The 16992-nt window shown below is 37.8% G+C and overlaps 1 protein-coding gene across 2 annotated transcripts in view; it reads right to left on the bottom strand.

The window, feature by feature from the left end:
- Window positions 1–2493: 2493 nt before the first annotated feature.
- Window positions 2494–16992, bottom strand: part of tnfrsf21 (tumor necrosis factor receptor superfamily, member 21) — a 33270-nt gene continuing 18771 nt past the window's right edge. Inside the window, exons 4-6 of one of the 2 annotated variants that reach the window (XM_079831053.1) lie at window positions 14616–14881; window positions 5566–5779; window positions 2494–3703 (exon numbers count right to left, since the gene is read on the bottom strand). In XM_079831053.1, coding sequence (XP_079687179.1) covers window positions 3474–3703; window positions 5566–5779; window positions 14616–14881 — 710 coding nt within the window. In that variant the 3' untranslated portion in view covers window positions 2494–3473. The remainder of the gene's footprint in view (window positions 3704–5565; window positions 5780–14615; window positions 14882–16992) is intronic. The other variant, XM_079831054.1, reaches the window with a different exon arrangement.

Here is a 16992-nt window from a genome sequence, read left to right as displayed (position 1 = left end):
GCCTATATTACTTTCATCACAAGCGAGCCGATAGCTCTTGTATAAGAATCCCGCCTTAAAGGCCTGTTCATACCGGGACTATTTTCGCGCTCATTTATCGCCGACGTTTAACGACTAAACAAAGGGCGCCAATGTGAGTGTGCACACCAACACGCAAACCGCCAGGTGTAAAAGCGTCATTTTTAAAAAAACTTTTTGATGTTTTTTTTTTTTTGATGCGGCACGTTAAAAACTGGCCGAACAATTGGATTGGCACTTTTGTTCACATGCCTGGAGCTGCTGAAGTTACAGAAAAACACGACTTGGTGGTGCTCAAGCACAAAATGGTCTTGCCATGCACACATTGATACGACGAAGAAGTAGCAAGTAGACAAAGAAGAAGATGAGCTGCTAATGCTGCTTGCCAGTTAGCAATAAGTGTGTGAATGGTTTTGGCCATAGACATAATATGTCTATGGTTTTGGCAAGCACATAAATACTGTCTCTCTTCTTCTTCTGTGTGACAAGCGAGTGTCAGAAGCGTAAAGTGCCGCAGCACCACCTTGTGTACTGGGAGCGCTATCTCCTTAATTTGCACGTTCACTCTGCGCATCGCCAGTGAAAATCGCTTGGGTGTGAACACTCATGACGCGCCGAAAAACGTCACGAAAAACGCTGGCAAGCACGCGCGATATTCGTCCTGGTGTGTACAGGCCTTAAGGCTTCTCTTACTCCGTGTCAGAATAGACTTTTTAAACGGATAACTTCCTCATCTCATAATAGTGCTTCAAGAGGACTCGTTATACTTCAGAACAAAAGATTCACATTCTTAATAGAGAAAATGGGAGGTGATGAAAAGAGGTGGTTTACATAGTTTATTTTTTCTCATGCCTAACCAAATTCATCCTTAGGTAGTTCCTGTCGACTACAATTTGGTTGTTGGCATGGACGCTAATGCAGTTGTTAATACCTTAATTGATAGATCTCTTTCTACCATACATGGGGATCAGGCTTCACAGTCACTAAATGATCTCAGCGAGGATAATGACTTGTGTGATATCTGGAGAGTGAAGAATGAGAAATGTAGGGAGTCGGGACTATACTTTTTACTCTGTACGCCACAAGTCATTCTCCAGGTTAGATTATATTTTCATTTCTAAATACCTTATTAAATGTGTAAACCATATTCATATCCTACCCATATTGATCTCAGATCACACCGCTGTAGTTTGTAATATGTCTCCTCTCACTATACCTTAAAGTTAAAAAGATGGCGTTTGAATACAACCCTTTTGCAAAATGAAGACTTTGGTAAACAGCTAGAAAACATCCAGGTTACCTTATGTTACACCTCTTCCCTGAAGGAGGAAACGGAGACATTGCGTCAGTGACTGACGGATTAGGATTGTGCCTGAGAGCCCTATCACCTGTGAGTGTTAACAGAACCAGCCACTGGACATTGGTGAGTGAGATTTGCATCGTGAACCACGCCCTTTGCTGGGAAGCCGTATCGTGGAAGAATACACATATGGGATCACCCGAGGGGAATCACGATATATGGGCACCTAGTCTAGTACAGGGGCTGACCACTGGGCATGCACACAATTGTTAGACCTGGCGTCAGACGCCTCTGCCATGCCGTACTGCCGAAGGTTCTGGAGGAACTCCAAGCCAGTTGGGGTGCAAGTAGTGCACATATCCCATCCTAGGAGGGGAATGGTGCGGCAAGCAGGACACCGAGACACCTCTCCCATACATCACCTGTTCGTTGACAACACATGGGAAGAAAAAGGCTCTACTCGGAGATTATAAAATCTTGCGAATGTGTTGGGTGTCGCCCAGTCTGGAGCTCTGCAGATGTCTGCCAGCAAGGCACCATGCACCAACGCCCAGGAGGAGGCAACACTCAGAGTGGAGTGAGCCCTCACCCCAAGGGAGCACAGCTCGCCTTGGGACTGATACGCCAAGACGACGGCATCCTTTATCCAATGGGCCAACCTCTGCTTAGAGACAGCCTTTCCTTTCTGCTGGCCTAAATAATAAACAAATGCTGATCTGAGGTCCTGAAACTCTGTGTGCGGTCTACATAGAAACATAGAGCACGCAGAGGGCACATAGATGGTAGGGCTCGGTCTGCTTCCTTCAGGGGCAGTACTTGCAAGTTCACCAACTGGTCCCTGAAAGGAGTGGTGGGAACTTTGGGCATAGGTCAGGGTCTCAGGATAACATGAGAGTAGGCCAGCCCAAAGTCTGAAGGGCTTTTAAAGGTCCCGTTTTTCGTGTTTTTTTGAAGCTTTGATTGTGTTTACAGTGTGCAATATAACATTTGTTCATGCCGTATGCTTAATTTTACGATAAGTGTGCGATTAATCACGATTAAAAAAATATATCGATTGACAGCCTAGGTCATGAACCTGATATGCTGCCATTTTTATGTCACTCAAAACTGATTGCTGCTCATGGACAAAACAAAAAATAACATTGCTATTCAAAAGAAACCCACATGAAAACAACCACAAATTATGACAAAAACTTTAATCTGTTGATTTCTCAGGTTACATGATAATTAACAATAATAATAAATGTCTTGGTTACATGTGTTACACTTTAAAACAGCCATCAGAATACATATTAGCTTTCCGCTCCATGAAGTACAGCGGTCAAATGACCATAAACACCCTGTTATTAGGATAAAATCAACTTATATCCCATAGTTTCACATCTAGCACCAGAGTGACTTGATTTAACAGAGTTTAACAGAGACATTCTCTCTGTTCCATCATCATCTGCAGTACTGTAATGCTACATCTAAATGTTGTGAAATTGATTTTTTGGTGGTACTCTAGCCTGTGTGAAATTACCTAGCAATCATACTTGTTTTTTGTCTTCAATTATTGGAAAAGCACATGGGAAGGGAGATTATTTTAAGAGTTGTGTAGTGAATGCACATTATCCACAGTCATGATTTGTATCATAACCAGTAGGAATGATTTTCAATGCCCTTGAAATCACATAAAACACAAACAAAGTTACAACAGATGATCTAAACAAGCTACAGTAGTAATACTTGTGAACATAAACAAATAATAAAAAAGGGAAACAAAAATACTTTGCTGATTAGGATGTGTTAATTTGAAAGAAACAAAAAATATGTCAAAGGACTAAATGGTTGATTTAACAATTTACAAAACCGGTTTATAATTTACATCATATAGCATTTGAGTTAGACATCATGCTGAGGTGTGTGCAAGAATATGCTGCATGTTAGAGAGGTTATAGCATTGACACCAGCTGTATCCAGAGAACGCTTCACCCGCGCTATATGAATGCTAGCGCAAGGAGCGGCTTTTGATGTGCAGATGAACTCCCGTCTGAGCATTCCAGAGGTTTTAAATTTGCGTGCGCATGACTGAAGGACACAATGAAACGAGTGAGTGCACATTTGTGTGTCCGTCACTTTGCTTCGGTAGCTGACAGTGAGATGTTGTAAAGGTCTAAAGGAGGTCAGGCAAGTGACTATAGACAGAGTCAAGTAGCGTCTGGCTTGCTTCTTGGCTCTTCACCCCGGCGATCTCAAACAAGCGGTCCAGCTTGTCCTCCGCCATCGGGATCTCCTCAATGACATGGAGCTCCTCGGGGTTGAGAATGTGCAACATATCATCGAAGATGGGCTGCAGGTCACAGGGATCCAGACGCACCTGCCGCAGCACAGTGTCCTTTTTCTCTGAGGGACAGAAAAATGAAGCGTTGCCATTAACAAAACTAATAGTTCAGGACTTATTCATTATACTCTTTATGACCAGTTACTAAAAGAAAAGAGCAAACGATTTCATACACAAAGCATCCACAAGGGGGCAATACTGTAATAAATTACTACAATACGTTTCACCACATTAGAGATGAAAGCATGTTTGGGTTTAAACCTTTTCCTGGACAATTTAGGTTAATTTAACTTTTAATTGAATTACTTACACTAATTTAAATGGTTAAAATACAAGAACATTATATATGCATCATGCCTCAGGCATAACATTATGACCACTGACAATGTGAATAACACTGATTATCTCTTCATCACGGCACCTGTTAGTGGGTGGGATATATATGGCAGCAAGTGACCTGTCCTCAAACTTGATGTGTTAGAAGCAGGAAAAATGGGCAAGCATAAAGATTGTGAGTTTGACATGGGCCAAAGTGAGTTTGACATGGGCCAAATTGTGATGGCTAGACAACTGGGCCAGAGCATCTCCAAAACTGCAGCTCTAGTGGGGTGTTCCCGGTCTGCAGTGGTCAGTATCTGTCAAAAGTTTTCCAAGGAAGGAACAGTGGTGAATCGGAGACAGGGTCATGGAGGGGCCAAGGCTCATTGATGCACGTGGGGATCGAAGACTGGCCGATGTGGTCCGATCAAACAGACGAGCTACTGTAGCTCAAATTGCTCAAGAAGTTAATGCTGGTTCTGATAGAAAGGTGCACAGTGCATCGCAGTTTGTTGCATATGGGGCTGCATAGCCGCAGACCAGTCAGGGTGCCCATGCTTTCAGCAGGATAATGCAACCTGCCACAAAGCAAAAATGGTTCAGGAATGGTTTGAGGAGCATAACAACGAGTTTGAGGTGTTGACTTGGCCTCCGAATTCCCCAAATCTCAATCCAATCGAGCATCTGTGGGATATGCTGAACAAACAAGTCCGATCCATGGAGACCCCACCTCACAACTAACTGGACTTAAAGGATCTGCTGCTAATATCTTGGTGCCAGATACCAGAGCACACCTTCAGGGGTCTAGTGGAGTCCATGCCTTGATGGGTCAGGGCTATTTTGGCAGCAAAAGTGGGACCAAAACAATATTAGGAAGGTGGTCATAATATCATGCCTGATCAGTGTAGTGTGTTATATATATATATATATATATATATATATATATATATATATATATATATATATATATATATATATATATATATATATATATATATATATATATATATATATATATATATATATATATATATTACTTAACTAATTAATTATTTAACTAATAATTTTGTATTATTATTTAGAAATATATCTAATATAAAATAAAATTGCAAAACATTTAATACATAATAAAAGTATCACAGCCTATCAACGAAAACATTTCTTGTGATTTAAATTGTTTGCATATTTGAAATGGTTGAACATACGATGCAGGAACATAAAGCTTCCACAAGGAGGCCATATATGCAAACTATAAGAAATCACTTTTCATCACAATAAAGATAATCAAACACTTAATTATATGAGGAAAATGTTTTTTGAGGAATTCGGGGCATTTAAATGATTACATTTTATTTAAATTGTATTATATTTTAATTTACATGGTTAAATTATGAGAAACAAACCTAAATATTAATAATAATAATTCATAGAATAATTATAGATTTTTATATATTATTATAGATTGGGGTGTCCAAACTGTCCAGGAGAGTTTAGCTCCATCTTGCCTCAACACACCTGTCTGGAAGTTTCTAGTATGCCAAGAAAGAGCTTGATTAGGTTGAAGATGAGGTTCTAGCTGTGTTCCCGTTTATCCACATGCACTTACCTTTGGTTATAAAAGAGCCTGTCCGGCTGAGGGCAGAGTCCTTGCTGGAAGTGGAGTCACAGCGCAGCAACGGCTCGGATTCGTCGGTAAAGAACCCCTTGGTGCGCTCCATGGGGGACTGCTCCACCACCACACCGGGCGACTCTAAAGGCTTATGGCTGGGGCTCAGACAATGGCTTACATTCACAGCCGTCATTAGCTTGTTCAGGTCAACCTACGGCAAAAGAGGTGTCAGAGTACATGTTAATGACAGTGATGAGAAAATCATTCTGGCACACACATATTTGTTTAGAGATTCGTTTTCATGCTGTTCTGAACTCACAAGTGTATCCTGTCAGGACAAACAAAGATTTCTTGGAACAACTATTATGTGAGTAATGGATTTGGAAGAATGAGGGTCTTTGCTGACAGACAGCGATGACTGTATTAATGTGTGGGCACTACAAGTGTATCACTATGTGTCCATGGCCGGGTCAGCACAAAGGGTTTGGCCTTCGCAGACCTGGACCACCCACATGAGGCCTGTCCCTGCTGCCCTTTGCGTCAGCGGAGGATAGATGAAAAAGATTCCAGTACATCCAGAAATTCACTGCCCACAGAGCACATGGCCTCTGTTACATTCACAAAAACCCCTGTACACAAATCATACTTGTTATGCCAATGTGTTGGATGCATTTCCTAGAATGAGTTTACAGCAAGTCGGTACAATCCGGATTTTATTACCACAGTCTAGTACTGTTCTTTAGTCTGTATACTAAAGATACAAAAGGCCAATGTGGCCACCATTTTAATCAACTATGAATATTGTTATATCTATGAATCTATCTATCTATGTTTATATGTATGTATGTTTCTATGTACACTATTTTGCCAAAAGTATTGGGACACCCCTCCAAATCATTGAATTCGGGTGTTCCAATCATTTCCATGGCCAAAGGTGTATACAATCAAGCACCTAGGCATGCAGACTGCTTCTACAAACATCTGTGAAAGAATGGGTCGCTCCCAGGAGCTCAGTGAATTCAAGCATGGAACCGTGATAGGTTGCCACCTATGCAATAAGTCCATTCATTTAATTTCCTCACTACTAAATATTCTACGCTCAATTCCACCATTGCCGAGCAGCTGCATCCAAGCCTTACATCACCAAGTGCAATGCAAAGTGTCGGATGCAGTGGTGTAAAGCAGTGGAGACGTGTTCTCTAGAGTGACAAATCACACTTCTCTGGCAATCCGTTGGATGAGTCTGGGTTTGGCGGTTGCCACGAGAACGGTACTTGCCTGACTGCATTGTGCCAAGTGTAAAGTTTGGTGGAGGGGGGATTATGGTGTGTGGGGGGGTGTTTTTCAGGGGTTGGGCTCCTTAGTTCCAGTGAAAGGAACTCTTAATGCTTCAGCATACCAAGACATTTTGGACAATTTCATGCTCCCAACTTTGTGGGAACAGTTTGGGGATGGCCCCTTCGTGTTCCAACATGACTGCGCACTAGTGCACAAAGCAAGGTCCATAAAGACATGGATGAGCGAGTTTAGTGTGGAGGAACTTGCCTGCACAGAGTCCTGACCTCAACCCGATACAGGGCTCCAGAGTGCGACTAAATGGTCGCATTTTGCGACTAAAATTTGAGAGTGTGCGACTGAATTTTACATCCAGTCGCACATGTGCGACCAGTAAATTTGCCTGCTGTCGGTACACACAGAGAAATAGGGTGTCAAAATTGTACCTTTAGGGGTACAACAGCTTGTCGCCGGGGCAGTACCCTTAAAAGGACACGTTTGTACCTTTTTTACCACAAAAAGGTTCATATTAGGACCTTAAGGTGCGTATTTGTACTCTAAGGTACTAATATGCACCTTTTAGGAGTAAAACAGGTACAAATATGTCCTTTTAAGGGTACTGCCCCAGCGACAAGTTGTTGTACCCCTAAAGGTACAATTTTGACACCCTATTTCTCTGTGTGTACTGAAGAAATTAAGAAAATACACTTACTAATTATAATTGATAGACGTAATGTCTGGCAAATTCTATCTTTGCCAGCCGTTTCTATATGAGATAATATTAAACCATTTGTCCGTGATGCATTTTTGCCATTCGCAATGCAGAAGAGAGAGAAAGCGAGCGAGCACTGTCACAGGAGCTACAGTGAACACAACACCAGTCAGCTTAATGAGTGAGGATGGCCAAGAGAACTACACAAAAGTTTAGTCTTCTTAAACTTTAGGGATGTCCTGTGATATTAATCTAATTTTATTTTCGATTTTGGCTTTCCAGAGTTATAAAAAGATGATATGAGGTAAAACTATTCCTATAGCCGTGTTCCGTCGAGCGCGACATCCTTCCCTTCACAGCCTTGCGCTGTCATTTCTCCTTAAACCTAAACTAAACGTCAGATTCAGTGATTGTTGTAAACTGCAGTCTCTACTGTTGCTAAACGGCGGGATGTGTTTGATAATAAAGAGCTATTAAATGCACAATAATCCGCGCAAGAGACGCTGTTTCCAACTTCAAGGCGGTTTATGTGTGTGTGCTGCGAAATTGACCGATTTGCACATTGTATTTTAGGCTTCGCGTGCGCGTCTAAACCATCAAATAAACAACAAATAGCCGGTGTCAAAATGACCGGATTGGAGAGTAGTTATTTTAACAGTTTATATCTTAAATGGGCGTAAATAGTTTGGAGAAATAGGAGAATATGATATTAGGCTATTAGTTCTACATTCGATCGGTCTTAAAGGGGCAGCGTCTAATAAACCTGCTGACGATTGAGCCATTAATTCGAATCGAACAAAAGGCAAATAGAAAATATTCACATCTCTTGAATTAATAACTTTAGCTTTTATAAGCATTAATCTATCAATTTATACAGTGAAAACTATGCAGTGTTATTTTACATTTCATTGCTTTATTAGATTTCTTTGTAGGTTTGTTCTTTCTAAGTAATATTAATGTTAATGTTAGCAGACCTTCCGAATGCCGGCACACTGGTCCATTTACAAATAGATGTTTTATATTTTTGTTCAAACTTTGCGGTTTCTTTTGCTATAGATATTTTACTTTTCAGATTATAAAGCCATGTTAATTATGTTCTTAATTATGTTTTTTAAATATATAAAGTATAATAAAAAGAACCGGTAAGAATACTGTTAAAGTACCGGATCGATAAGCAGTATCGGTAAGAGTAGTAATACCATTAAAATCTTAACGATACCGATCCCTATTAGTAATACAGTGGAAATTAGTAGATTTGGTTAGCATGTTGATTTACGGTGTGCGCCCCTAAAATTTCTGATTGTGCCCCTAAAATTTTCAGTTGGGGGCCACTGTGCTCCTAGTGAAAAAAGTTAGTCTGGAGCCCTGCGATAGAACACCTGTGGGATGAATTAGAGCGGAGACTGCGAGCCAGGCCTTCTCGTCCAACATCAGTGCCTGACCTCACAAATGCGCTTCTAGAAGAATGGTCTAAAATTCCCATAAACACACTCGCAAACCTTGTGGAAAGCCTTCCCAGAAGAGTAGAAGCTGTTATAGCTGCAAAGGGTGGGCCAACTCCATATTAAACCCTACGGATTAAGAATGGGATGTCATTAAAGTTCATGTGCATGTAAAAGGCAGGCATCCAAAAAACTTTTGGCAATATAGTGTATGTATGTTTATGTATGTATGTATGCATGTATGTTGCTATGCTTATCAGCATAAAAGGCTATATTCATGGTAAAAAAATAAATACATAATATAATATAACATAATATAATAATACATTCACAACATTGCTATAACATTACCAAAAATATCTAATATATTTCTTAAATATTTGATAGAAATGCAAATGCATAATTTTTTTTTGAAAATGCAAACCAAAACTTTAAAAACTCTTCAACTTTAAATAAATATGTGTGTAAGTTTTAAGTGCCCAATACTTGTTTGTTTTTTACACAATTTGATCGTGTCGCGTTTCAAAACAAGGGGAAAAATTTATATCAGGGTTATCTGAAAATCATTTGATTGTATTGCAGCAGTTGAAATCATAATCAAATAGCTTTGGTGATACCTAAGAAAGCTGTGGTGATTTCCAAGTCGGGAAATCCTGACATAATCTATTCAGGGAAGTATTTAATAGCATGGGCAGGTATTCAAACTTCAGTAGTGGCGGTTCCAAATTATAGGAAAGATGGAAACCACTCCATTTCCGGGAAAGTTTCCCTTGGAACCAGCAGTGAATAATCAATGGCACGTAGAAAAGCAGGCCATTACTCTGAGTGGCACGCTGAGAGATCCCATTTAGTCATTCATTAGTCACCCCACATAGAGGAAAAACAGCTCTGAACTCAAAGACACCACCGATAAAACAGCAAAATGGCAACAAAAGAGGTCAAGCAGGGTAATATATGAGTAATGCAGCATAACAGACCATTGACATGTCCCTGTCTGATGTTGTTCGTGCTATTGCAAAAGTACATCAAATAGTTTAGAGTTTTTCTGGTAAATTTGTTTAATGTGATGACTTCAAAAAAAATTCTTTGAGAAATCTTGTATTATGGCACACAAGTTGTGTGGACCACTTTTATGATACTTGTATCTTCAAAAAAAATTTTTTTTTTGAATAACTTGAGGGTGGAAAAATAAGTGGCTGACTTTTCATACTGGGTGAAATATTCCTTGAAACCGTAAGAACTAAGCTGACAGATAAGACTGCTCCACCCTGTCCCTGAAGTCATGTATTCATGCTGAAAGGAAGGAAGTAAGTGTGCCGCAGCAAATGCAAGATACAAAAATAGCCATAGCTTTTTACTAGGGAAACCAGAATGACTGTAGCAATTACAGATGCATCTCGCTGGTGTGCATTGCTGGCAAATGTTTACCATCTATATCTAAGGGCAAAAGCCCCCATAAATGTACCAAAAAATGTCATTAAGATTTTTTTTTTCCAATATGACATTATTTTCATGCCAATTAAACGTTTCCCCACAAAATTCTCATTACTGTAAGCACTACCATGATGTATACTTGTAAATGTAACTCTTTTTTTTCTCTGTTTTTGTAAAAAAATTGCCAGCCATCACCAGCATTTTTTATTATTTTCACAAGTTTCATGGCCCCCATAATATTTTATTGATTTATATGCTGTTGTTTAACATTGATGATCGCGTTATGTTACATATGTATCTGCTTACATATGATATTGTTTGTTTCTGCTTCTTTTTCGCCTGCGTTTTGATCAGGATATTCTGTACTCTTTTAGAAGATGCTACCGTGTAACAGTGAAAACACAGAAAGCCGGAATGTTCCATCAATGGCGGGGAAAAAGTTAATGGTAAAATTATATATAAAAACAAAAATACATTTTAAAATGATAAAACAATGTAAAATGGCGAAAAGGAGAGTGTGCTTGAAACTAACGTCAAAAGTTTGGGGTCAGTAAGAATTTTTATGTTTTTGAAAGAAGTCCCTTCTGCTCACCAAGGCGGCATTTATTTGACCAAAAATACAGTAAAAACAGTAATATTGTGAAATAGTATTACAATTTAAAATAACGTTTCTATTTTACTATACTTTTAAAATGTAATTGATTCCTTTCATGGCAAAGTGACTTGCTCAAGAAACATTTCTTATTATTATCGATGTTGAAAACAGTGGAGCTGCTTAATATTTCTGTGGAAACCGTGATACTTTTTTCAGGATTCTTTGAGGAATAGAAATCAGCATTTATTTGAAATAGATTTTTTAATAATGAAAAGTCATATTTTACCAATTTTAATACATCCTTGCTGAATAAAATGTATAATTACTTTACAAAAAAAAAAAAAAAAAAAAAAAAAAAAAAAAATATATATATATATATATATATACACACACACACACACACATTTATCAGCATTATCTTATTGCAGAATCCATATAGTTTGTTTTAGAACTGACTAGAATTTGCCCAGTTTCCATATCTAAGGTCTACTGTCTACCAAACCAACAGACACATTATTCTAAGCACGCAGTCCACTGTTCAAACACGTTGCATGTCGCAGGAAGAAGGATGGGCGTATACCCAAAAATCATCTCTATTCACATCCAGCAGAAAAGCTGTTGGCAAACGTCTGAAACCACAACATGAGAGCCGCCAAGAACGCTGTGCCATCACCCACCAGGACACAAGCCACAGATGTGGAAAGTGTGTCACTCCCACACTGATCTTATTAGCCGCAGCTAACACTGCTCCAGACTCAACAAGACCACCTACAGCACACAGCGCATGGTCCACATCTGACTATAGAAAGCTTGGTAGTGCAGCTTTTAACATTATACCTTTAGAAAATCATTCTGAGATAAACACCACTTCTTTGTTCCTTCTTTATGGCTTGGAAAACGCTGCATATAAATAGTAGCACAGGACAGACTGAGTGCCGGTGACAACTTTCAGCCAGCGTCTAAAAGGTCTGGGGCTGTTTGGCTGGCGTCCATGACAAGTGAAGCACTGGGTGTGTTTATCCTCTGAGGGCCCTTATCTGAGGTTTACTTGCATGTTGAGTCCAAGTGGTATGACTTTGTATCCTTTGTAACTCATAAAAATGCTTCTCTCTCAGTTTCTTGGCAGCAAAATAACTATTAACAAAAGAATCCCAGAGAAAATCATGAATATGAGATTATAAAGTACAAGAGACTAAACATTTGATAGAATTTTGCATATTACTTTCTTACTTTCAAGACATTTATGGGCATCAAAGTGACCGATGACGAACATACCTCAATCCAAACGTCCTTAACACATTTAATCTGATAGTAACATCTGCCTCTTTCTAACCATGTGCAATTCATTCACCTGACGGGAGGTTATGCGTGCTGTGGCACTGTGGAGTATGGGACACAAGTGATTCGATCTGGAAACATGTGGCTCTGATTATTGCAGCTCTTTCTTCTAATAATGATGTTTCATCCCCATTGCTTTACCATTTTCATTCAGCATTGCTAATTCAATATCAGATCTTGTAAGCATCATGTTTTTGCTCAGAGACACAGAAAATGCCCTCACCAGGCCCATGTAATTCTCACGTTCTGTAGTTCACATCTCTTAAAGAGACAGTTTGCCCCCAAAATAAAAGCCCCATCAGCATTTATTCACCCTCATGTTCTTTCTTTTGTGAAACATAAAATAAGATATTTTGAAGAATGTTTGTAACCAAACTATTTTGGTTACCATTGACTTTTATGAAAAAAAATACTGAGGCATTTCTCAAATTATCTTCTTTTATGTTCCACAGAGAAAAGAAAGTCATACAGGTTTGAAACAACATGAGGGAGAGTAAATGATGACATAATTTACATTTTTTGGGGGAACTATCCCTTTAAAACCCATTCAAAAAAATGTGCTTTATGCAAATGTAATTGCAGTGTAAATGCATTAATGACACCTCTGAGCTGCAATAAACGGTCTGTAAATATATTTAAATACCAATTCAGATGCAGCTTCTGAAAGAAAAAAAACATTGCCATTGTAACATAAAGGTTTATGTGTAATAAATTCTGTTGAATAAAAAAAAAAATCTAAATATACTTTTTGTAATGTCTATTAGATACTTTTCTCATTTAACTCAATATTGACTTTAAATTGTATTTTGGGGGTTATTTTTCAGACAAATTAGATGCGCATTTAATTTGTGATTAATAACATTAATAAATTGTCACATCATATATTTAAGTAGATTAAAATTTGTAATTGCTTGACAGCCCTATTTATAGTATTTAATGATTCTCAAATATCTTTTTTGTGGTAGTTTGCACACTTTCTAGAAATAAATAAATAAAATAGACAAAGTTTCATAAAAAATAATAAAAAATTATAATATAAAATTAAATTGAATAAAATTAAATAAAAATTGCAGTGATCCAAATAACAAGGATTGTCAACAAATTTGGGGTAAATAAAACTAAATTTGACTGGTGTAAGCCAGTTTGTGACCAAATGTTGGTTAGTACTTATTGATAAACATATATCTCATGTCGATTAAAAAAATATTACTTTTTATAGTTTTATAATATTCAGTGATTAAAAAGTAATTTTTAAATGTTAATTTAAGGGTGAGCTACTCCTTTAAACTCATAAAAAGCATGAGGACGAGTGACGTGAATGAATGGAGAACTGCTTTAAAACCATGAACAATATGTGATCTGCAGAGAGATGACTTTGCTTTACCTTTACAGACGTAAGTTCAGTGAAAGTCAACACCCGCACTTGCAATTAAGTGATTATGAGGTGGCGTTGACAGGCAGCCCTATGAATAAGTCTGAGAGTTTTATCTCAATTTATCCTGGTAATATCAGTGGCATCAAAATTTGTCCAAAAGCCTTAACTTCACCATCTACAGTGACCTTGAGACAAGGACAGAGTAAATGAAGTGGCTTTTATCTGCACACAGGAAAGGCTTGAAACTCTAAAATGAAAGTTAATGACTGATCCTCCATCTCCGGTAGCCTGTCAGGCCTTTGTCATTAGTAATGAAGCTCAATTGGATGCAGCCAGGAGTCATGAGGCACTCATGGTTTGTTTACCCATCTGCGCACTATTATCCAAATAGAGTGTTATTAGACCTGGGGTGTGTGTGTTATGTAAGACTATATATGCATGACAACTTGATCAATTATTGTGGCCTGACTAATACAGCAGCTTGTGGCTTGACCACGACAGGAGAGGTCTGATGTTTGCTAATATACTAACATTTCTACTATAAAATGTTAATGTATTTATTATATGAATAAAATGTATTTCTATAATAATATTTTTTATATAAAAATATATGAAATGAAACAATACAAATATTAATAAAATAATAGTTATTTTCTTATCTTACATGAGAAAATGAGTCCAGTTGTATTAGTAGCCGAATAAAAGCTGTTTTATTCTGCTTGAAGCATGTTGCCTCGTGGGTGCCGCTAAGTTGAGGTCACATGACCAGGTGAAAACGGCTCACTTCTTCCTGTAATCATGGATGTCTGCAAAAAGCTCATGTCTACAATGATGTCTGTGACTCTCATTGTCAACCGAAAACCTAGAGATGCTCACCTGAGGATTGTCTTCCATGACACTGCGTATCTTGTCCACCACGTCAATGCGGCGTTGGCGGTGAAGGGCATTGATTAGCTTAGCCAGGTTGGCGTCGCTGTCACGAATGGTCCAGTGCTGCAGAGCAGCGTACGCCCTCTCGTGATCTGCCGAGTAGCCGTTGGAAAAGGCGGCCACCTCTCGCTCGGTGGCACTGGCCAGAGACTTGTACATGTCAATCCACTGACTGCCAATCTGTGCTGCAACCAGCTTCAAGATGTCAACACCTAAAGAATAAGAGGAAAGGTCAATCCTATGTTTATCTACTGTATACTGTAGTTTGAACCTCATATAGAAGTACAGTACAACATTACCAAGGTATTGACAATAATAATATATTACAGTGCAGCATGCCATATATTGATATACAGTATAGTTCAAAAGTATGGGGGCAGTATGTATGTGTTAATACATACTTTTATTCAGCAAGGTTACATTAAATTGATCAAAAATGACAATAAAAGACATTTTTTCAATGTTACAAAAGATTTCCATTTTAAATAAATTCTTTTGGTTACACTTTTTTAAGGTGTCTTTGTTACACTGTAATTATACATTTAAGCACTGAGTAATATTAAGTAACTACATATACTTACTATAGGGTTTGGTTTAGTTGAATGTAATTATGCATAATCTATAGTTATTAGTATAGTAACTGCATGTAACAATAGCTGCGTTTCCATTACCCTTCAAATTGCATAAATTGAAATTGCGTATTAAAAATACGGCCAATTGAAACACTTCAATTTTAACAACTTTTTTTTGGCTTTTTAGGCAATTTGACAAAGGAATATTTCGCAAAACTGCAATGGAATTTTTTTTTTTCCTCGTATTTACAGGTCACCTGGCTAATGTGAAAGTTACATGACCATTCTGAATCCTCAGTTCCTCTGTGAAATCACGTACTATAACCTCCCAGAAACACCTCATACGTGGCCGCTCCCAAATAAAACGGGCTTTCCTTGCCATAAATGTTTGGTTAACACGCCTACGGAAAAATAATGGCAAGTGCGGTGACGGCAATTTATGTAAACCTACCGACATCCATCACCATGGTTTTTGGAATGACTTCAGTCAACCGCAGATGCTTGTCGCATTACATGGATTTTTTTTTTTCAAAATCTTTATTTAATTTAATAAATATTTAAATTTTTTTATTTAATGATTTTTTTTATATTATATATACACATATATACAGTATATATATACACATACATATATATATATATATACAGTATATATACAGTATATATATATACAGTATATATATATATACAGTATATATATATACATATATACATATATATGTATATATATATACATATATACATATATATATATATATATATATATATATATATATATATATATATATATATATATATATATATATATATATATATATATATATATATATATATATATATATATATATATATATATATATATATATATATATATATATATACACACTGCCAGAAGTATTGGGACACCCCTCCAAATCACTAAATTCAGGTGTTTCAATCACTTCCATGGCCAGCTGTGTATAAAATCAAGCACCTAGGCATGCAAACTGATTCTACAACAAAAATTTGTGAAAGAATGGGTCACTCTCAGGAGCTCAGTGAATTCAAGCGTAGTTGAATTCAAGCGTACTTTTCAGGGGTTGGGCTTGGCCCCTTAGTTCCAATGAAAGGAACTCTTAATGCTTCAGCATACCAAGACATTTTGGACAATTTCATGCCCCCAACTTTGTGGGAACAGTTTGGGGATGGCCACTTCCTGTTCCAACATGACTGCACACCAGTGCACAGAGCAAGGTCCATGAAGACATGGATGGACCTTGCTTTGTGTGTATACATAGATACATGAAATGTTTATTGAGCAGCAAGTCAACATATTAGAATGATTTCTGTAGGATCATGTGAGACTGAAGACTGGAGTAATGGCTGCTGAAAATTCAACTTTGCCATCACAGGAATAAACTGCTTTTAAAATATATTAAAATAGGAAATAGTTATTTTAAATTGTAATAATACTTCACAATATTACTGTACTTTTAGTTTTAACCAAATAAATTCAGCCTTGGTTAAAAAACTTTTGTACGGTCTCTGCTGGATCTAAAATCATTAATGTGTCTTGTAAATGTAATATAGTTAGCATGATGTGCTATTGGCTCAGTATAGTGTAGACAGTGAGCGAATGGCATCGTAAAGTGTAGAAGGGCAGCACTCTTGGGTTACAGTATGCCAGCAGCTTCTGTGGGACATGGTGTCCCATGGATAAGGTCATAGGAATGACCTAGATTTATGCCTGTGTTTATATACTTGGTGTAATG

The sequence above is a fragment of the Gobio gobio genome, assembly GCF_949357685.1.
Source record: "Gobio gobio genome assembly, chromosome: 12".
NCBI classification, from domain to species: Eukaryota; Metazoa; Chordata; class Actinopteri; order Cypriniformes; family Gobionidae; genus Gobio; species Gobio gobio.
Note: the sequence above shows the minus strand (reverse complement) of the source record. Positions and strands in the feature narration are given on the sequence as shown.